The 22,917-nt window shown below is 37.3% G+C and overlaps 1 protein-coding gene across 1 annotated transcript in view; it reads left to right on the forward strand.

Annotated features, from left to right (window-relative positions):
- Positions 1–22,917, forward strand: part of LOC135205245 (cell adhesion molecule Dscam1-like) — a 261,713-nt gene that overhangs the window by 210,440 nt on the left and 28,356 nt on the right. Inside the window, exons 38-40 of the mRNA XM_064235593.1 lie at positions 10,621–10,767; positions 16,377–16,537; positions 19,463–19,543. Of these exons, the coding sequence (XP_064091663.1) occupies positions 10,621–10,767; positions 16,377–16,537; positions 19,463–19,543 (389 nt within the window). The remainder of the gene's footprint in view (positions 1–10,620; positions 10,768–16,376; positions 16,538–19,462; positions 19,544–22,917) is intronic.

The following is a 22,917-nucleotide window of genomic DNA, read 5'->3' on the forward strand; positions in this document are numbered from 1 at the left end:
TTTATATATATATATATATACGTATATGTCTATTTATATCTCAGCCAGACTCTTAAAAAAGTGGCACTGCCATTTGATATTTTTTGATGGTAGACTTAAGAAAAGTTTTGCCACCATTTTTGCTTTTGAAATCATTTCCATTAATATGATTGCCCCTTATTCCTCCTTCCAAGTTTATTGTATCTATAGATGTGTAGCCCCCAAGTACAGGGAATGGTCAGTAATGTAAAGTAGGTATTGTTTTTTACAGTATTTTATCTCTTAAGGCAAGTGATATGAAAGGTCAATTGTTCATATTACACTGTTTGATTGCACAGTGCGTCCTGTGTGCTGTATTGCTTTTTACAATATTATTTTTATGTTTTATTGTTTTACTTAGAGCACCACTTTTTAATTTTTCCATTGGCTATTTTTGTACTGAAATTTTTCTTGACTGAGTAAAGGCTAAGATAGGCACTGGCAGGCTTACGTCACTAAAAACGAATACGTGTGGAAGTGGTTCTTGTAGAATGTTAGGCAATGTTAATTCTCAGGTTATGCGTTGATGTATTTTAAGTTCTAAGATTTTCAATCGACTGTTTGATGAAGTGACATGATTTATGGTAGTATTTGTATAATGCTACTTGAACATAAATCAGTTCATTATTGCTTTCATACTAAAATGTGTTTGTCAAGTTATAAACTTCATTCATCTGTTTGTTTTCACCACAACTAAGAGGATGTTTATTAACATTCTTATATATACATAAATATTACATAATGAGACTGGCTGAAATGCTCCACAGTATAAGGAAGGGAAAAAATATTGATTAATATAAAAACTTAACAGTGTACTGTACTGTATATCATGATTTATGTAGGTGGAAATTTAAGATGATTTAGAATGCAGTAAACAACATTCATTATGAATAATGGTCAGTTTACATCAGTAACTCACCTCATGCAAAGTAGAATGTAGTTTATATCATTTGATTTTAATGATTAACATTTAAAGATATCCTTTCATTTACATGGTTTACTTTTAAGGAAACTTCAGGCTTCTAAGTCTCACAAAGCGTAACGCCTGCAGAATTTGTACAGTTCATATTGTAGTCATTTGGATTAGCTTAGTCAGGAGAAAAAGAGGGAGGCAGTCCATGTTTCTCAATTGTAATATCCATTTATGCATACATACTCAGTTTAAACTCTTATTTGGCATGGTTGTACATTGTGGTCTCTTGAGACCAAGAATTTTTTTACGTCAGGGAGAATTTTTTTGTAAAAATAAAAGGAATACTTTTGAGTATCTTTCACATGAGTGCAGTAGCTGCCATTGCCTCTCTTATCCCCTATTTTTGAAATTGTCTAAATCATTTGAATGCTCTGATACAGAACTTGAATGATGTCTACAGTGTCAGATTCACTTTCCTAGAGATATTGCTGTCCGTACTATGGATTTTGTATCCATGATCATTTTTGTTGTCTTAGATTTTGTTTTGTTTCAATTTTATACATTCTTTATGATTTTTGCTACTGTTTTTAATCACATTAATATGCAGTTTGCCTTATTCATATAATTGCTGCCTGTACAACACATGAATACGTATTATTATTTTCAAAATGAGCATATCTCATATATTTATATTAAGCTGACTTGTTTTTTTTTTTTTTAATTTTACATACAGTACATGTTTTGGTATACTGTGTCCATATTCATAATGAGCTTTGGTCCTAGTTGCCTAATGCATAGACATATATTCCTTGCTTTTTTTAAAGTTATTTTTCATTTCATTCCACAAGTCATCTTAAAAACATCAAGTTCTATTTTCCCAAGTGTCCTTATTATACGTATGCTGAATGTTGCTTTCAGTAGGTACAGCTCACCAACTAAAGTATTTATCTTGTATTTTATTTTCGATTCATTTCTGTGACCTCTCTCTACTCCGTTCAGCTTTTTGCTTCGATTTTCTACCCGAATTGATTTGCAAATCCTTTAGACCAGGTTTTTGAGAGTCAATAATTTTGGTTCTCATTTCTTTAAGGGTTAGCTCTTAACTTTTTTACATCTTTGTTGTCTTGTTTATCTTAAGACCGCACCAGGGAAGTGTAGCTCTCTCTCTCTCTCTCTCTCTCTCTCTCTCTCTCTCTCTCTCTCTCTCTCTCTCTCGTCTCTCTCTCTCTCTCTCTCTCTCTCTCTCCTCTCTCTCTCTCTCTCTCTCTCTCTCTCTCTCTCTCTTTCTGCTTTTAGTAATGGTAGTATGTATTATTATGTTATGATGAGAAGTACAGACTGTATATATATTATGTTTACTTCTCACAGTAGGGTATCCCTGGCTGTTGGTAGAAGTTGTCAGAAATTTAACATAAGTTGAAAAGTATGTAAAATGGTAGGGTTTGTCTAGTAAGGTATTTATAATTCCTATGAAATCTGAGTTAATCATTCTCTTGACTTCTTGGACTTGACCATGATTCATCGCTACTCCTGTCAGACTCCTAAAGTCTGTTGCATGCTTCTAATCATTGGTAGGGATAAGGTTGCTAGCTAGCATCTGCTCCTGCCCTGCTTATAGGTCACTTTGGACATCTAACCAAGCTTTTCAGCTTTTCTGAAGTCATTTTTGGGCTCAAGCCGTGTCACCGGTGAAATGTCTCGTTAGCCATTTCTAATATATAAAACTAATGCTAAATATACCAGAGAATAAACCAAAGGGACTGACTGAGGTTACTACCCTCAGGCGAGCACTTTTGTAAAATAAAAATGTCGTGTATAAACCAGGGGCGAGTAATACAGCCACGTTTCCTTCAACCCCACAGAATGATCCTCGTCAACAATCCCCAACATACGAGGTGCCGTTATACAGGCCGCCTCCCCGCAACCAACACCCTCCTCCCGAGCGCCATCTACAACATCTTAAGTTAGCACAGCGACCTGGTAGCACGAGATTTTTATATCTGTGTATTATTTCAACTTTTTGTCGCTTTATTGTGATTCAACGATGGCAGCTTCCGTCCCATCTAAGTTGTACTCAGAACATGCTTTGATTTACTTTTTAGGTGGTAGATCGCCCGTTTTTTAAGAAGTTTAAGCTCGTTTTTACCGACGCTTCACGTTGCGTTATCGTGGTCTTCGTCCGCATGGCGACCGTTGTTTACGCTTGGGCGATATTTCTACCTAATTTTGTAATTTATGATCTTTATGCGCTTGGTTTTCTGAGGAGTGTCTTCCTTGGTAGTAAATTTTGGTAATATCGAAACCTTATGGCTAGGATCGAGTGTTATTCGTTCCGTTATTTTCGATACTTTTATATATATATATATATATATATATGTATTTATACGTAAGGAAGATACTCTTTGATTTCCAAGTTTAGGGAGTTCTAGTACTCCTTTATTTAGCATTTAGTCAAACCCTTTTTTCTTTTAGTTAGAGCTTTTTCACAAGGTAAATTCACCTTTTACCTTTCGTGTTTAGGCCTAGCACCTAGGTTAGGTTGCGCTCTGAACCCCGCGTGGTGGCATATCTGTGCTGTTTTTAAGCGTAGGCTATATGTTGGATTTTTAGCTCTTGTCTCTGAGATTTCGATCCCAGGCGATTCAAAATTTAATCATATTAGAGCTATAGGGGTTCTAATTAGAGTAACCTAGCGTAGGTTATTTAGGCTAGCCTATCCTAGTAGGCTACTTCTTGTTCGCCGTCTTTCTTTCAGTCTGTCCTCTTTTGACTTTCCATCAACGGTCGATTAGCTGTTGGGAAACAGCGTCTGATCTTTAATTATAACCTAATAAGCTTGCTTTTAGGCTAGATCCTGCGGCCGTTTGATGGAGTAGGTTTCATATTAGTTCATAGAACTGATTTACTACTAGTCATCTTTAGATGGAGAGACAGTTAGAAGGGAGGCGGATGAGAAGTGGGGAACGTTTGCAGTGTTAACTTTTGGGTCTCGAGTTGAGTTGGTTGTCTTCATAGAATATCGTTTCTTTATCTCCGACCGCCGGACTCCGGGGGGGCAGAGTGAGAAACAATTATTTTTCTATTTACATCTTTCATCCCCTCTCCGTTCTATTTAGACGTGAAGGATCACAAGATTGATGTTTTGACAACCAGTTCTCACGGTTCGACTCATTTTGTTTTTCAGTTAATGATGGCTCAGACAGGTGGAAACCCACAGCTTTTCTCGGTCTTGCCTAATGCGGCCAATCTACCTCCCTTTGAAGCAGGCAATCCGTGGCGTTTAGCTTTTTGGAGTGTTTTTTGCCGTGATGGTAAGCTCACTATCGAAGGGTGCGGGACACGCCCGTTAGAAGATTTTGAGTTTCACCCGACAGATTACAATCTCCTTTCTTAGGCTATGCCAAGGTTGACTAAGGAAGCTCTTGTAAGGGAAGATAAGGTTCCGGCTGAGACTCTTTATCTTTCCAAGAGAAGCGGCTCAGTCAGCTTGGCTTAGGATTATGAAGGAGATGGAGTGTGTCAACACTAAGATCACTCCATTTAAAGGGAAATACACCACTTTCATTATCCCAAAAGATTACCCGCTGCCTTGCACCACGAAGATCGCCGAGCTGACCCTGAAAAGCTGCGGAAGAAGACAAGCCTCTTCCACAATTGAAAGAGACAGACTTGACGTCTTTGTTGATGCCCGAAGATCCTACATACTGGCATCAAACTCCGGAAACGTTCCATAAAGGGAAGTTGGAAACAGATTGTGCTTCGACACAATTTTAATGAGAGACTCCTTAAACTACCTGAGCATCTCATTAAGCCGAGTTTGAAGCAAGGTGTAGGCTGAGTCGGTCCCCTTCACTCAGTCACTTCTGCGGAGATGATTGCTTCCACCTATCCGACTGCTCCGGAATTTCAGGTCCTTACCAAGTCATTGTTAGGCACATTTCAACACGACTTGTTTGATTTCGCTGTGGCGCGAAGAGCCTGCCGGAAGTTTGTCCTAAGACCAGCAACGATCAGACATGAGCCTAATAAGCTCATTAGATCTTCAATATGGGGACCTTTCCTCTTTCCGGAGGATTTAGTAGCTCAGGTTACTCAAGAGGCAGTGAGAGCCAATCAATCACTGGCAACCAGATGGGCTCTTAAGTTCAAGCGTCCAGCAGATCCTTCCACGGCAGGCGGTCAGAAGGCCAAGAAGCCAAAGAAGTTTCAACAGAGAAAGGTTTTTCAAAGATCTCCTGCGTGAACCAACCTTCCACTTCCATGCCTCCACCACAAACAATCATACATGTGGGTACAGACACCAGCACCACAGTCTAATCAACCCTTACTTCCATCACCGGCCTACAACCAGACTTATGAGGCTCATACTTCCTTTCAGAGGTATGCTCCTAGAGGAACTAGAGGACGTGGTACCTCCAGACGGGTCGGCGGAGGAGGGGGAAGGCTCGCAAGAGCCGACCCTACAGAGGAGGTAGAGGTTCAAGACCAGCTGCCAACCAATGAGACAGCCAAGGTAGGTGGGAGATTAGCTCTATTCAAGCACAGGTGGACATTCAACACCTGGGCACACAGTGTCATATCGAAAGGTCTGGGATGGAGGTGGAAGAAGGAACTACTCCAGAAAAGGGCAATAAAAAGAGTCAGGAACATCAAATTTCAAGGCAGACTATTTTCAGTCCCCAAGAAGGGCACAGACAAGAGGAGGGTGATTCTAGATCTTTCACGGCTCAATTCCAGTATAGTATGCGACAAGTTTCGCATGCTAACCGTGACCCAAGTGAGAACCTTACTTCCCCCGTGGAGCCGTCACCACCTCTATAGATCTTACCGATGCTTATTATCATGTGCCCATAGCAAGGAACTTGTCCCTTACCTAGGGTTTCAGATTAGGAAGAGAAGCTTACTCCTTCCGAGTCATGCCGTTCGGCCTCAATATTGCTCCCAGGATTTTCACCAAGTTGGCGGACGTGGTAGTCCAAGAAACTTCGGAGTCAGGGAATCTATTGGCTGCATACCTGGACGATTGGATAATTTGGGCTTCCAACAAAGAGCAATGTCTGGAATCAACCCACAAAGTCATGAGATTTCTAGAAAATTTAGGTTTTCAGATAAATCTTCAAAAGTCAAGACTAGTCCCCAGCTCCAAGTTCCAATGGTTGGGACTACAGTGGGACCTCCAGACACACAGGTTTTCAGTTCCTTGGGAGAAGTGCAAAGAGATTGCGAAAGCCACAAGGCAGTTTATAAGAACAACTAGCATCGAGACGGGCCCAGGAAAGGATTCTAGGCTCCCTACAGTTTGTAGCAGTGACCCAACCGGTACTGAAAGCCAGACTAAAAGACTTCAACAGAATTTGGAGAAGTCGAGCCAATATAGGCTTAAGAGACAAGTTATCAAGAATTCCCCAGCTCTTACGCAAGAGTCTAAAACCTTGGTCTACAGCCAAGAGTTTAGCAAAGACAGTACCACTTCAGTATCCTCAACCGGATCTGGTGGTTCATACAGACGCATCCCAAAGCGGATGGGGAGGCGGCCCATTTCCCCTACTCAAAAGTTTCAGGGAAAATGGTCCAAGTCCTTCCTAAGATTCCATATAAATGTGTTAGAAGCCATGGCAGTTTTCCTTACTCTCAAAAGAATGAATCCAAAGAAAGGAATACATATCAGGTTAGTCCTCGACAGTGCAGTAATTGTTCACTGCATCAACAGAAGGGGCTCCAAGTCCAAGTTCGTAAATCATGTGATGATTGCGATCTTCTCTCGAGCACAGAAACGTCGCTGGCACCTATCAGCCACACATACTAGCAGGAGCCAGGAACGTAGTGGCAGATGCTCTGTCAAGGACATCCCCATTGGAGTCGGAATGGACACTGGACGCACAGTCGTTTCAATGGTGTCCAAGCAGGTCCCGGGTCTCCAAGTGGACCTTTTTGCACGGAGTCAAATCATCATCTTCGATGCTATGTGGCTCCCAACCTGGACCCTCTGGCATTTGCCACAGACGCATTGTCGCTGGATTGGAATCTTTGGAAGAAAATTTATTTATTTCCACCAGTCAATCTCCTGATGGAAGTCCTTCACAAGCTCAGGACATATCGAGGGAAAGTAGCCTTGATAGCCCCCTGGTGGCCGAAGAGCAACTGGTTCCCTCTAATACTGGAATTGAAGCTCCGTCCCAGACGGATCCCCAATCCAATACTGTCACAAATAGTACAAACCAAGAAAGTATACGCTTCCTCAAACAGTCTGCAAGCCCTAACTTTATGGAGTTTATGAAGATGGCAGCTCTTCATGATTCTGGAATTGATCCGGAAAATATTACATTCCTGGAATCTGATAAAAGAGATTCTACTCTTAGACAGTATGACTCTGCTCTTAAGAGGTTGGTTAAATTTGTGAAAGAAAAGGAAGTGCAGGTTATGACAACCAATCTAGCAATTTCATTTTTTAAAGAATTGTTTGATCAAGGCTTAGCTCCTGGTACTATTACGACTATGAAATCTGCCCTTAAAAAGATTTTCCTGGTAGGGTTTGGGATAGATTTAACTAGTTCCTATTTCTCCTCTATCCCTAGAGCTTGCGCAAGGCTGAGACCTATACATAGGCCTCTGTCTGTTTCCTGGTCTCTAAATGAAGTTTTGAGACTGGCCTCCAGTATTAATAATGAATCCTGTCAGTATTTAACCCTACTTAGGAAAACTCTATTTTTATTAAGTTTAGCCTCAGGAGCAAGAATTTCTGAACTGTCGGCCTTGTCTAGAGATCCAGGCCATATAGATTTCCAACCTAATGGTAATGTTTTACTTTCACCAGACAAAACCTTCTTAGCCAAAAATGAAAGTCCACAAGATAGATGGACTCCTTGGTCAATAGTTCCTCTCCCTCAAGACGCTTCTCTCTGTCCAGTTCAATCTCTCAAATCTTATTTAGATAGAACGTCATTTAAGTCCTCAGGCCCCTTATTCATGAGAGAAAAAGGAGGAACAATTACTATGAGAGGTATCAAACAACAAATTCTTTACTTTATTAAACAGGCAGATCCTGACTCATTTCCCCTGGTTCATGATGTCCGGGCAATTGCTACCTCTATTAACTATTTTCAGCATATGAATTTTGAAGGTTTGAAAATGTACACTGGGTGGAAATCTTCGACAGTTTTCAAACGCCACTACCTTAAATCTCTTAATGCACTTAAGTTCCCTGCCGTGGCTGCAGGAAGTATTGTAGTTCCTGAAAACTCTTAACTTCCTCTTTCTTTGACACCTCCCTTTTTTATTTCCCACTTGCCTGCCTCACCTAGTTGTTCAACCCTGCTTTCCTCTCCCTCGGGCCTTCAACAGGCACGGGTGGGGAGTTTTGTATTAGCTTGTTTTAAGAGATCCTTTGGTACCAAGTACTGCTGTATTGTTATAATTTTGTATTACCTTTAGACTTTACAGGTGAACTCCTGTAGCTGTACATAAATTCATTTTTTGAATTCTCTCATTTTGTTAAGTTGAGAAAGGTCTTTTGTTAACAATACAAGTTTTTTGTATATTGGGGTTTATATATATTAAAATTCTTTTTTATATTTAAATGGTTTAGTTCTCCTTCCTTGTTACAGTATTTTCTTTAATTTTCAGCTTGCCCCATTTCTCTGGTACGATTTCACCGGTGACACGGCTTGAGCCCAAAAAAGGGATTTTGACGGAGGAAAAATCTATTTTTGGGTGAGGAGCCGTGTCGCCCGGTGAACCCACCCCTTAGTAATGTATTGATCTCCCACCCGGTGGTGGTACAAGCTGAGGGTTGCTAACTCTAGATGTTGTAGATGGCGCTCGGGAGGAGGGTGTTGGTTGCGGGGAGGCGGCCTGTATAACGGCACCTCGTATGTTGGGGATTGTTGACGAGGATCATTCTGTGGGGTTGAAGGAAACGTGGCTGTATTACTCGCCCCTGGTTTATACACGACATTTTTATTTTACAAAAGTGCTCGCCTGAGGGTAGTAACCTCAGTCAGTCCCTTTGGTTTATTCTCTAGTATATTTAGCATTAGTTTTATATATTAGAAATGGCTAACGAGACATTTCACCGGGCGACACGGCTCCTCACCCAAAAATAGATTTTTCCTCCGTCAAAATCCCTTTTTAGGTATAACAGAAGTTTGAGAAACATCTTGAAGTCAATAACTGTCCAATACGTATCCTTCTGTCTTTAAATTTTGAGCTGAAAACTCTTATGAACTGAGTTAGGAGACTAATAAACCCAGAAGTGCTCCTACCGGAAATCAGCCAGCAGAGAGAGAATTTGTAGGAGCAGGTTGTAAACAAACAAATACGAACGAATAAAACTGGGGCACCTGAAATTCAAATGTCCAGAACATATTAAAACTGTATAAAGGTGAAGCTGTTTAGGACACTTGGGAAAATCTTTTTAATGTTGGGAAAGCACCATGATGGCTTTCAAAAATGAAATTGAAGTTCCTCAAGTGTATATTTCGACAATTCCATGTACTGCACTTGTATTGCCTGTTTTGAAATAGGAGGCAGAAGTTTAATATGATAGCTCCTTGTTAAGAATTTGAGATGAGATTATTTTAGGAGGTGTACTGGATAGCGATTTATCAGATAATTTTTTATTTGCAAATTTTTTTAAGTACTACTGTACTACTCACTGGATTACAGCAAATGACAGTTGATTAGAACTGACATGATGAGATATAATAGTGAAAAGTGAGGTCAGAGTGGTAAGCCACCATACTACCCCTAAATTATTGTGTGAAGGTGTACATATTAATTATCACCAAGTTTGTAAACATTGCCATGGCAGGATTCTGTACACTGCAAGCTAAATTTTCCCTCTGAAACAACATATTCATATATTTTTTTTTAGTGTAGAAGTACATTGCTTAACCAGCTACATTTAATGAGAAGTTGCTACATAGATCTGAAAGTTCTAGTGCTCAAAGTACATGGAATACGTATACACTAAAGGACCCTTCAGTCGCCTGACAGAATATACTGGAAGAACTTAATTACATATGTATATAACTAGAATCAGTGAAGTGATAGATTTCAGCCAAGAAATTACATTATTTTGTCATTAATATTCATTTAAGTTGACTGCTTTATGTTGATTTTTTAATGTCACTTGTTTACTCATAGGCATCCCTCTCATCATGCTTAGCTTTGTCTCCCCACAAAAAACTACCACCAGAAGATTCTGGAAGTCTTTGCCGTAACTAAATGTGTGGAATGTCCTGAAGGCTTTTCAATGCTGCCTTCATACATCCACGTTTTTACCTTAAGCTCGGACCAGCTCTGTTTTTTTAATTTTGATTACTCGCTAGTCACAGCTGTAATTTCACCCACAAGTACAGTTTTGAGATTTAGAAATTTCCTTCCCAGTTTTGCATCACAAACTGGGAAATTGTAATCATTTGTACGAGTGATGCTATTGCCATAGCCTCTTAGTATGTAAAGTAGATTCAGTGAATGTTGTGTGAAGTACTGTAGCTCAAGTCTTTATGTAATGTAGTGGAATTCAGTCCAGCATAGCAGTATTGATAAAAGCTCTATAGAAAGCCTTCAACTTCAAGTACAGTCTCTATAGTGGAAGACAGCTGTGACCTGCTTAATTATTTGGCTTGATGTAGTTTTGTGTTGCGCTTCTTGTGTGTTGAGTGGGCGGCTGTTGGTTGTCTCTTTAGGTGGGGGGTCAGGTCGCGGCACACATGCCACCTGGGACCCGAGACGACCTATGTACGAGGAACTCTCCCTCCATCCCCCCCCTGGACGGCGTATCCCCCCTGGAGGGCCTCTACCACTCCAAGGCTCCCAGGATACTCTGAGATCAGGTGAGGTCAGGCATGGGATCGGGAACGGATGAAATTAAATTGGCTTAGGGTGTAGATAATTACCATCTTTGCTTTTTGCTGATGACAGATTGCTTTGAAGTTAACCTTAGTTTTCTTGACTCGTATCATTTGCTGATTTGATTAAGAGTGGCTATACATAAAGTATGAGGTAGGCTTTTTTTTTTTTTTATTGCCCAATAAGACCTAAAAATTGTCTTGCTGGTTTGCATAAACTTGAGTAGTGTGAATAACTAACTTCGTAATAATTAAACACGTACTTATCGTGTCGTTTAGGAAGCAAACTTTTGACAGTACAGTAAATTTTTGTCACTAACATAAAGGAATGCCTCCAGTTGTTAGACTGCAGGAAAAAATTACACATACATTTTTCTCCCCCATACATTTAATGTATAAATGTACATAAAAGTGCTTAAATACATAATCTATTGCATGTATCTTTTGACATTGTTTTATAATTCCTTCACAAAATTTAGTTTACGTGAAATGATTGAGTCTAACCAAAATTTAATTTGCACCAGATATAGACCTAGGGACTATTCGTACAGTACAGTATCAGACTAGATAAGTAGTTGTGGAAAGTACATTTTAGATATACGTATAGTATATATTTATTTTTCCCCATATTCGATTTTGATGCTGTACATTGAACTCTGTAAATAACAAGAGAACTGTTCCCGTGATCCTGAGCTTCAGAAAACTTCCCAAGACCTTCCGTCCACGAGCCCTTCTGTTCTCTGTCTGTGTCCACTCACACATATGGCTGTTACTACCTCTCTGTCTCGCATGTGTAACTTTTTTCATGCGTTGAATAAGATGGGTGCAATGTCAAGAGGAAATTTTGAATTAAAGATAGTTACCATTAAGAGACAAAATGCCAATGAGAGTTAAGAATTCATAAAATAGATGTTTCAAGCTACAAACATGAAGAATGCTCTGCCAGTAGGATGGTTCAGCTGCAAAGTCCACCAGAGTTTACATACATGTTGCAAATTAAAGCATAAAGCCTTTTATGGCAGAAGCATAAGCTCTAGTTAGCAAATTTTCTTATCATCATTGAAAGATTTCCTTTGGAGTAATGGTACCCATCTTATTCACCGTACCAAGTTTTTTCTTATAGACATTGCATTTTTGCACGTTACCTTTTTGCTTGTTTAGATATGCATGATGAGTATAGATCACACTCCTGAGAGAAAAAAATTGAAGTAAGTGGTAAGTAAAGTTTGGTATTAATTGCATTAACCTGTGAGTGTATACTGTGAAAAAAATCTATTACAGTATATTCATGACGTTAGACAAGCCTACAACTGTTTCTGTGACCTGCATTGTTTTGCATTTTAGTGCCTTGTTATTGAATCATGGTTTCTTGTTCACAATACTTCAGTCTTCCCTCAAATTACAGTTTCAGAGCATAGTGTTGAATGTTCAAAGCAAGTACACATTTACTGCAGTTCATAATTAGACTATACAAAATATGACAAAATAAAACACCAGTACGTATTTGGTTACTGAAGAGGACAGAAGACAACTTTTGAATCTAAGGATTGAAGGCTTAGTCGGATGTTGCTTTGTTCTGATTATTATTCGGGATATTTGAAGTCCCAATAGATTCTATAGGTTTTAGTGCTGATCTTTACATATTTCATGGAAATTTTGATTCATTTATGATTTTTATTTTTTCGTTTTGTTTTATATTTTCCCTGTGGGAATTTTCCTATTGTTAACTCTTGAGGAAGCATTTTAGTGCTCTTCTGTGCCTGCAAGGTGATATTAACAAGCTTGACTTTCCTTGGTATTCGTGAGCAGCTAAACAAGTTTAGGTATTGGTTGTGAAGTTGCCTGACAGTGAGGCCTCTTTTGGTAAATGTACTGCAAGATGGTAAAACAGCTACAGTTCTATTGTTTAGGCACTGGAAGAATTAAAAGGACCGTGCTTGATGCAGGTATCCCTTCTGGAAGTGTGGTTAGTGGACCCCCCCCTCCCAGTATTTGCATTCGTGACATTCGTGGACTCACATATTTGTGGTTTCTCTATGGACCATATCTACCCAATATTCACACGAAATTTGCAGATTCGCGGTACTATTTTTCGTTTGGGAAATATCCACAGATTGCTGTATTTTCATATCAATTCCATGATTAAATGCACTTTTTGTGTTAAAACTATTTTAATAATCAGGCACAGAGAACCCTCCTATTCGCGTTCTCGGCATTCGCGGACTTACATATTCGCTGATTTCTATATGGACCATATCTACCCATTATTCACAGAAAATTCTTCTATTCGCTCAATTTTTCTATGAGAAATATCCACAAATTCCTGTTTTTTATCAATTTCATCAAAAAATGTACTTGTTTAACAGGCAAAATAGACAGTTACAAGCATTTTTATAGGCGTTTCAACTATTTGTGGGCGTATCTGGTACGCATTCCCCGCTAATAAAGGGGGAACACTGCACATATAAGCTTTTTTAGCGGGTTTTTCTTGAGTTTGAACTAACAGAATTGGCAGTTTTAAGTGTTTTTATAGGGGTTCTAAGTATATTTGCAGATCCTAGCTATTCATGGGGGTCTGGAATGCATCCTCTGTGAATAGAGGGGGTTGCGTCAGCTGTACTTAAAATCAGCTGACAGCTAATTACCATCAGTGTTATACCATCTACCTTGAGGGGTATACAACAGTTGCTGTCCATTTTTGTCCCCTGATGCAAGAACCAACTCCTTAATTCCATACGGATCTCTTTCCAGTGGGTACATTTTTCAATGGAAAATTTGAAGTCATGCCTATCAAGATAGTGTACAACTTCAGAATCCCATTTTTGGTGAAAGCATGGAGAGGGTGTTGGTCATTTTCTTCATTTCTCATATTTTCTGTTACTTTTGTTATTTTGTATTCCCTTATTTAAAAGTGGTGTACTATAGTGTAACATTATACTATGTGTAATACAGAATCGTTTAAAACAAATGCAAAACTAGAATTGGACAATATGTACGTACATGTATGTGACCATGGAAATTCAAGCAAATAATTGATTTTCATGACATAAATTGTAATGTTTCTTGCAACATGTCATGAAAAGTTCTGCTGTAACTTCATATTACTAATTCATTAGTTTTGTATGCTGTATACTACTTTGCTTTTCCCAGATAGTTGCTGAGCTTTAGTTATGGTTAATTTCTGTCTTTTTCTTCCCATTTGAATAGTTTAGCTCATTTTGATGTGTAAGGGACCAGTCCTTTGATGGTGTAATGGGTTTTACCAGCCCAATGATATACTTGACTACTTCTGTCATGCCTTTTTGAGGTCACCCTTAGGATGTGTCCATACTACAGACATATGCCAGACACTTATGGCATACATATCACACATACAGGTTGGAAACAAGTCAGTAATCATAAGTTTAGAATGAATCTTTGACAAATGCTAGATAACCTTATGAAGCACTGGATAGGATTACCAGTAAGTTCTTTACTTGTATGTGATGTTTGTGTGAATTGTAGTTGACCAGTGTTGATGGCATTTGCTCCAGTGTGGACACACCATTAGAAACGGCACCAATATGGAATTAATAACAAATTTGATAAGGGTTTGATCCCAGACAGTGAGAAGCTGCAATCTCCAGTCTCTTTAAGGAAATGGATTAAGGATGTTGCAAATAAGTTCTTGCTTATAATTAGAGGCTTCATGTCTTAACATCTTGTGTATGGTATTACTCTACCTGTAAATAAAGTGTAGTACGTATTGTCTGCTCCTCATTGTTCATTAATCTTTTATATAACTGGGTTGCTCTTGTGAATGTACTAGAGTGTATGACCTCTGCTTGTACTCTGGTCACTCTTGACTTTACAATCTTGGGTATTCTTTACTTTGAACAGCCTTGATTCTGCTCAAGGTCCAGGACCATGGTGAGTGTCTGTTTGAGAGAGGAATGAAGGTTTCCATTGTTCTGGTTTTGTTAAGCTCTTGGGTCACTGTATTGGCTTTTATTTTTAATCATCCTTTTGGTAAGTGTTTGGAGCTCCCTGTGGTAATGGTTTATTGGAACAGACTGGATGGACTTGATTCCCATTAAGGCATTTTGAACACTGAGAAGCAAATGACTGCCATTAGTGCCTTCTGTACTTATTTTCCCTCTTGAAATCTTGTTTTCTTTTTTTTCTTTTTGTACTGGTCCTTCCTTGTTTACGAGAACTCTTCACTCTGTCAGATTTAATTAAAACATAATGTAATTCTGTCAATTAATATATGTACTGTTATATGGGTCACTGCCATACCACAAGCCTATCTAGGTAAAGTCGTATTCATTTTTATCAGGGTCTAGTTGTTTCACTAAATTTTTTGGTGATACTAGATGTATTTATCGAACAGAAAGTGGGATTCTTTCAGAATCAGTGCAGATGGACTAGTAGCAGTAATCTCATTATAAGGTTCAAAGTACCTCTTTTTTTTTTTTTCTCCTCCTTAGACCAAAATGACCTTAATATGGGACATTGTGTGTTTAATATGCAGTAATTCCTGTGCTGTCAGTCCGTCATTTAGTTTAATGTCTTTTGTTACACTAGTGTTAATTGTACAGTACTGTATTCAGTGTCTGTCTTTCAATGTGCAGTTATGATGTTCACATCGCTCCTAGAGTGTGAATATGTAAGAGCAAAAAGGAGATGACACATAATTGTGGTGATGTCAATAGATTTGACTGTTGTTTCATCTCATAACTAAACTATACATATACTACATATATGCACATAAACAGGCATCTACATTTTGTGCATGGTATGGACGGAGCACTTCTGTGCCATTGTAAATGGTATAGCTAAAAAAAAGTATTGTTCCTGTGTATTTTTGTCAGTATTAAAGAAGTCATTAGGGTCTTATTATAGAATAAGATTACTGGATAGTTTTTTTACTTAGGCAATTGTACATAATCAGTCGAAAAATTAGGAACAATCAAGACGTTACAGAAAAAAAGTATCATTTAGTTCTACTATTTTTCTTATACATTATGTACTCTGTAATCAAGTGCATGATAAACCAGGTATTGATTCTTTTTTTTATGACAGAAATTTGTTAGACACAAGAGTAGTTAATTGGAATAAAAAAACAAAAAAATTGTATAAAAATAAAATTGTATAGGAGTGACTTTACTGTAATAAGGATTGGAACATTTATAACACTGTGCTTGGCACAGTTTATCAGTTTCCCTAAAATTGTGTTGCATCATCATGATTAAATTTTAATTTCTGGTATGTTTTCGTGACTAAATCACAATGTAAATGATTAAATAATAAAAGTTATTTGTTTTTGGTTTAAGATGAGTTTTGTAATTTGTATAACTCAAAATGTATGAAATGTTTGCATGTGGCGAATTATTGCTTATTATGATGAAGGTGAATGTGTCAGAGCTGAATTTGTAAACAGAAGCATCAGGGACTATTTTCTGAGAAAAATATCATCACTTACTTTCTTAATCCATGAAGAAATATTTGAAGTTTTAGAATGAATTTATGATATTTTTAAAGGTTGGCCTTCTAGTTTTTTACGTTAAACAGTGATTAGTCCATATCCTAATGAAAAAAATTGTAACGGATAGGTGGCGACGACGAAATCTGCCCATACGCAACCTTCCACCTTCTTGGCTTCCGCGAGGAAATGGACCCCCAGCAGGCCGGAAACAACTTCCAGACTTTCCCCCACCAGAATGGCCACGGCTCCCAGCAGCACTTCGTCAACTCACCCGCCTCAAGGAGCATGGTAGGTGGCTGGGTTGCATTTGTCTAGAAGAGCAAAAGGTTTTTTTTTTAATCCCAGGTAATGATGGTTTTCAGTTGAGGGGACATCTCACACACTCACAAAATGTTAGTCTCTTTTGTGGTGGTTAGCATAAATGCACTGGAATATATATATCTATAATATATATAGTTGACTTCACCACTCCACTTTCCTTCACACTATGATATAAATCTAAGATTGACAAGAGAGGCTGACAGGTGGTTTTGCAGTTTACCGTCTTGCATAGTTATTATTATTATTATTTTTTTATTTTTGAATAACCACGTTTTCTTCTAATACTGTGCATGATGGAATTGTCCGGGTGCTGCATATAACTTAGAGGCCATAGTTAAACCCCATGTTGGTTCTTCAGATTTCTTACACGGGATTATATGACTGATCTTTTATGCTTCAGTTTTAACAAAGAATTTAGTCAGAATATTAGTTCTTAAAAAGTCTTGTGTCTTAGAATAATATTGACAATTGTAGTAGTTTTAAGTCTGATTTGCCATGAAAGATATTACTCCTTAAATTATCATTGAATTTTAGAATATTAATATGTATTAATGTTCAAAAGCCGAATTCATGAGATGAAAAACATTTACAATACAGTATATGTGTTTGTAAATGTTATTTTCACATTTGTGTTTACTTATGAAGTTGACCATTTCACATGAGTGGGTTAGGGCCCTTTTAGTTTTTCTTTTATATGATCAGTTTGAAATTGCATAAGTGGACCTCTGAGCCACTATTCTAGATTATCATAAAGTTGCGCCAAAGTAGAGGATTTTAAATATGGGTTAACAGTTAGAACAAGAAAAGTTAACCCTTTGAGATTTTGGGAGGGCTGTAGATTTACCTTTGGAAAAATCACTCACTGACTGCTGTAGGGAATAGCAATAGTTTTGCCTTGATTGTTTGCTGTGAATTTATCTAACTTGGTACTATAATGCTGATTATAATGTCATTTTGAAGCTAAATGCTTTTACTTTATTGTAACATATTCAGAAGTGGGAAACAGTGAAAATAATGTCATAATAATGACTTAATGTTTACCAAACATGGTCTACATATGAGATCATTGGAACACAACAGTCGAGGATGTGAGAACGTGATTTGGTGTCATTAGAAACTCAAACGGTTAAAAACGTTGAATCACAAAATGTTTGGACACAAAAGTAATTGGATTGAAAGTAAAAATCAGAAAGTTGGGGTTGAATGAACATCAATAACCTTTTCCCAGGCTTACTGTGGATGGATGAGGGGGAAGGGGTGGGGAAGGCCTAGTTATTGAAACTGACCAGGACAGCCCGGAAAGTTATGGAGGAAGATAGATGATAAAGTATGGTGAAAGTTATATCTCAGAATATATATATTACATTTGTTTTGTCTTAGAAAGAACAACAGGAAATGTGTGTGTGAGTGTTTTTATTTTTTTCAATTTAGTGAGAGGAAAAAGCTTGAACATTTACTTTTGATGAAATTTGAATGCTTAATTCAATTATTTGTAGTAAAAGTCAAGTTACTTTTTTCCTGTGAAATGGTCAAAGCTTTACATGGTACAGTAGTATACTTGATACAAATAGTAATTCAGTTGAGAATTTGGTTTCATTTAATCATTCTAGGAATGTGAGAATGTGAAAGATGAAGGTGATCTTATATTATATTTTAATTCAGTGTGCCCAGAACTGACAAGTATAACATAAAAATCTTTATCCTTACATTGTCACTTCAGAGAATTCAAGGAGATTTTTAGAATATCATTTGGTTTTTGGGTTATAGCTCTTGGATGTTTTCTGATATTTTGTAACATTTAACCTCAAACTCTGGCTTAATATTTTTTCATGGCATGTTTTACTGAATTTCCATCATTCTACACTTTACAGAAAACAAGTCAAATGCATGTATATTCATAAACACCTGTAAATTTAATATTAGTTACAGATTTTACTATATGGAAAGAATGAAGCATCAAAATTCAGTAAAAAAAAAAAATAAAGAAAAAATACAGGGAACTCGACAAGAAACACAGGTAAGAGATGTATGTGATGGATGGAAGAAATATGTCCAGTCTCTTCTTTGCGAGTGAAAGAAGCATATGTGATGGTAACTGCAGACCAGCAGGTTCTTGCAGTAAAAGTTGATGAGAGGAAAAGAATGGACAGATGAGTGAGTGGTTGATTTTAAGCAGATGATTTTGATAATTTTGATATGAAGTAAAGATTTTTTCAGTTTGTTTGAGAGTTGGTGAGTCTTGTGAGTATTGCCAAGATTGCATTTTTGTATATTGAGAAAGATTCTTCCTCTTTCCAGGATGTGTACATACGTAGAGAATATCATGTTGAGTGTGCTTGAACAAAATGACAGTGATCTCTTTGCTTGTTCTCAAGGGCACTGTAGACTATATATACATCATGGTAGTAGTCGTTGTACAGATAATGTTCTTTGTAGTGGGGAGTAGTTGAAACATCACAAAACCTTTATTTTTTTTAAGACTGTTTTACTCAATAGAGTCAAATCCTTATCCCAAAGGATAATTTAGATTTAAGTTCCTCATATTTTTTTTCTCTAGTGGATTTCTGTCCTTTAGACTTCATAAACTCCTTCATTGGGTTAACACTTTTAATACTGTAGCACTTCAGCAAAGCTCCTTTACAGCAAAGATTAGATATTCACAGTCAATCAAGTATTTTGTTTGTTTTGTTTTTGATGTCAACAAATACATACTCTTTGTCGTCAAGTTAAATGAAGGAGCTTTGAAACATCTTGGAAAAGACTTGCCGTTGTGTTCTTGTGAGGTGCATGTTACATGTTGATGGGGGGCCGACAGCCGCCACTACCAACGCTATTAGTGCTTGCTTTTGGTCTTGCTTGGTGTATTAACCCTTGGACTGTTCGCTTCTTCAGCCACGTCACGGGTCTGGCAACTACTACAGCTGCGTGTCTGGGGATTATACTTGTGGCCACACCCCGAACGAAGGTCACCAGGTTGGTTATACGTACGGGGACTTACTGTTGCCGGTGGCGTAGACGCTACTGGCCGAGGTGTCGCCCAGTTTGTTTTCTTTGTTACATTGTTCTGTAAACTTGTTTTATTTTTATTTTTTTTTATACCCACAGCCTACTGCCTGGATTGCTTAAGGAGCACTTTCTGGCTAGGGCACCAAGGGTCACATTACCTCTATACTACTACTACTGTACATGCTTTTATAGTCTCTTTTTTGTTACAGGCTTTTACCCTGTGTCAAGGGGAATATACTGAGTACTTCTGCCTGCAACATTATTTACAATTGCAATGTTTTGCTGCTGCCTTCTGCTTCTCCTTCCACCCCCCGCCCCCCACTTTTTCTATTTTCAAGGATTTAGACCAACTTGTACTCAAGTGCCTTCCCACAAAGAGGCACACCATAGTCTCGTATAACCTTAGTTAACGTTTGTCCCTTGTTGAGTTGCTGCCTTTTCTTTCTAACATTTATTTTTCGTCTGACTTCTGATATTCTCACTACTGTGTAATGTTATCAAATTGGAAAATTACACTTAAAATTTATTGTTCTGACATTGGCAGTGAGTAAAAAAAAAATTGGACCCTAATTCCCATTTAGTTAGGAGAGCATTAGTGGACAAAGGCTCAAAAAAGAAACTGTATACTAGTGAAGGTATTTAGAGTTACGTACCTTACATCAGGAGCTTAGAAAATATATATACTACTATATACAGTATATCAAATTAGGTCATGTGTAAAATTAAAACAATAAGAGGTGCAGATTTTGAGAAAATACGAATGTAATTAGTTCTAAATACAGTATAGCATGTGTTATAATACAAGTCTGCACTGACACACACTTAACAGATTTGTGTGTGACACACTTAACAGAATTGTGTGCGTATGTGTATACTTCAACTCTGTTCACATACACATATAAAAATTATTTATGTACTACATACTAATGGATGGCTCTGTGAAAGTAATAAGAATTTTGTTTTGGTTATTTTGAAAATGTGATTCACTTACACTACACTGTAAGCTGCAATCTTGTTCCTTAGAAAAAAAAAAAGGCAAGAGTTGAAGGAACTAGCATATTGAAACGTGAGCAGCAGATAGTTGAAAATAAAAGAGGAAGATTGGAAATGTTATTTGTTCCACAAGACTTTATAAGTGGGAAGGTAGTCCCCCAATTGACACTGGACGATATCCTTTGGAAGAATATTTATACGTATAGAGGAAAGAAATTATAGATAAAGTTTTTTAACAATAGACTTGAGATGGCAGGGTCAAAAGCCTTCCTATAAATAGGAATATTCTAGAAAAAAATTAAAGCTGGGAGCCTGCGTTCATGTAGGGTCTGTCGAGGATTTTACAAAAGTGAAAGTAACCAGTGTGGTGTGTCTTTTCATACTTCCAGTTGCAAGTTTGTTTTGTAACCACGCTGATTACCTTTTTATTATTATTTTGGAAATGCAATGGAGTGGTACCAATAATCACAATAAAAATAATTACATTTGTTGAAAGTTATATGATTTTGAATCTTTTAAAAATGGAAATAGAAGATATTCCACTCATATGAAATGAAAATGAATTGAGTGTAAATATTTTTAGCTGTTTTATTAAATGTTTATTTCCCTTTATGGTACTGTTTATAAACTGTTCAGGTGTACGGTGTCAGCACAGGAATACTCTCGTATGCAGATATGCAAAATGAGTGCTAGATTTGTTTGCAGTGCTGGTGTCCGTGCAGTGATCATCATTTTTCACCAGAAATTTTCATGACCATTTCTTGGAAATTTCATTCCACAATGAAACATTCTTATCAATGATAAATTTTTAAGTTCCTGAAGACATAATATTGGTTGTAATTTGTCATTTTCATCCAATAGGTGGCATAAAAAATAAGTAGGTAAATTATTTGCATTTAAAGTTAATTTTGGGAGCCATCCATACAGCATAAAGCTCTCCTGGGGCTGCATTTGATAAGCCCAGTAAAATAACCGCAATTTTGCTTCTAGTATTTGACTGAATTTGTAGTAAGAGTATCTTATGAAGCATCAAACCTTGGAAGCATTCAACAATAATTTAATGCCAAGAGAATGTTGCACATTCCTTCTATTTGTTTAATGATTTTGGCTCCTAATTTTTATATTTTAGGCAGTAGAAAGTTAGGTCACAAGATGACAGTTATAAGTTTGCGAATCTGTCGAGATAACTTGAGCAATTTTCTTTTGACATTGAATCTTTGGTGAACGTACCATTGAGGGATTGTCAAAGCAGATCTTATGTAGTCACTATGGATTTTGTTTTCTCTCTCTCTCTCTCTCTCGCTCTCATTATTTTTCATTCCTTTCTTTGGCTTCTGCCACTTTTTTGATTAAGTTGAAGTAATCTTAGATCATTTTCATAGAATCAGAGAAATTGGATATTTTTGGAGTTCTGTTCCCTGTTGTTACAGCTGCATTTTTTCTTCCTTGTGAGTTACTAAGGACCTCTTGTGGGCACGATACTGAGAAGAGGACCTCCAGGAAATTATCCATAGTCTACTAGATAAAAAAAAGTTAAATTCAATTTGAATCTGATACTCATTCTGAATGAGTAGACAGCCCCAGAGTTCCATAGTAGCAAATGAGGAATTTTCTTGTCTTAGAATTAGCATGGGAAACTAACTCAGCAATTAGGTTCTCCTGAAATTATATATATTTTGTTCCTGTTAACATATTTGTAGCACTACAGAACACTGCCAATTTTTCATTTTTTTAGTTGTACTTTAGAAAAAAAAAAACACTCTGGGGGTAAAATATTAAATTTCAACTCACTGTGTATACATGGACAAAAAAACATCTCACAAAACAGTACTGAAATTATGGAAGATAATAACTCCTCATGACACTCTATAAATCCCCATTTATCTGTGTTCCTAAAAGTTAATTCTGTTACACATTGATTTGTTTTTGTTAGAAGGAAGTGAAATATGTGTGTACATAAATATATGTATATATTTGTGTATGGTGCGATAATTTCCCGTCACTAAGGAAAACAGCCATCTTCAGTAACATGTCATTCTCTTGGGAAACTTTTCAACACGCTTAGAAAAAATAATTTTTAGTTGGCGACTGTATATAGAAAGTGGCTGGATAGTATATCCATGAGTTTGGTAATCTCTCTAGTTGTAATAGTGATTCTGTATCCTGTTATGGATGCAGTTTATATAATAGGATAAACATCTTTAACTTTGAACAACTGGCTTTTTTTATGGTTTTTTATTTTTGGTTTTGTATTTGATAGTTTGCCTCTTTAGAAATAAAGTTGAAAAAAGCCTCCTGGGTTTCTTGAAGGTTAATCTTGTAGATTTAGAATTTATCTTTAATGACCA

This window comes from Macrobrachium nipponense, chromosome 49 (assembly GCF_015104395.2).
Source record: "Macrobrachium nipponense isolate FS-2020 chromosome 49, ASM1510439v2, whole genome shotgun sequence".
In the NCBI taxonomy this organism is placed as follows: domain Eukaryota; kingdom Metazoa; phylum Arthropoda; class Malacostraca; order Decapoda; family Palaemonidae; genus Macrobrachium; species Macrobrachium nipponense.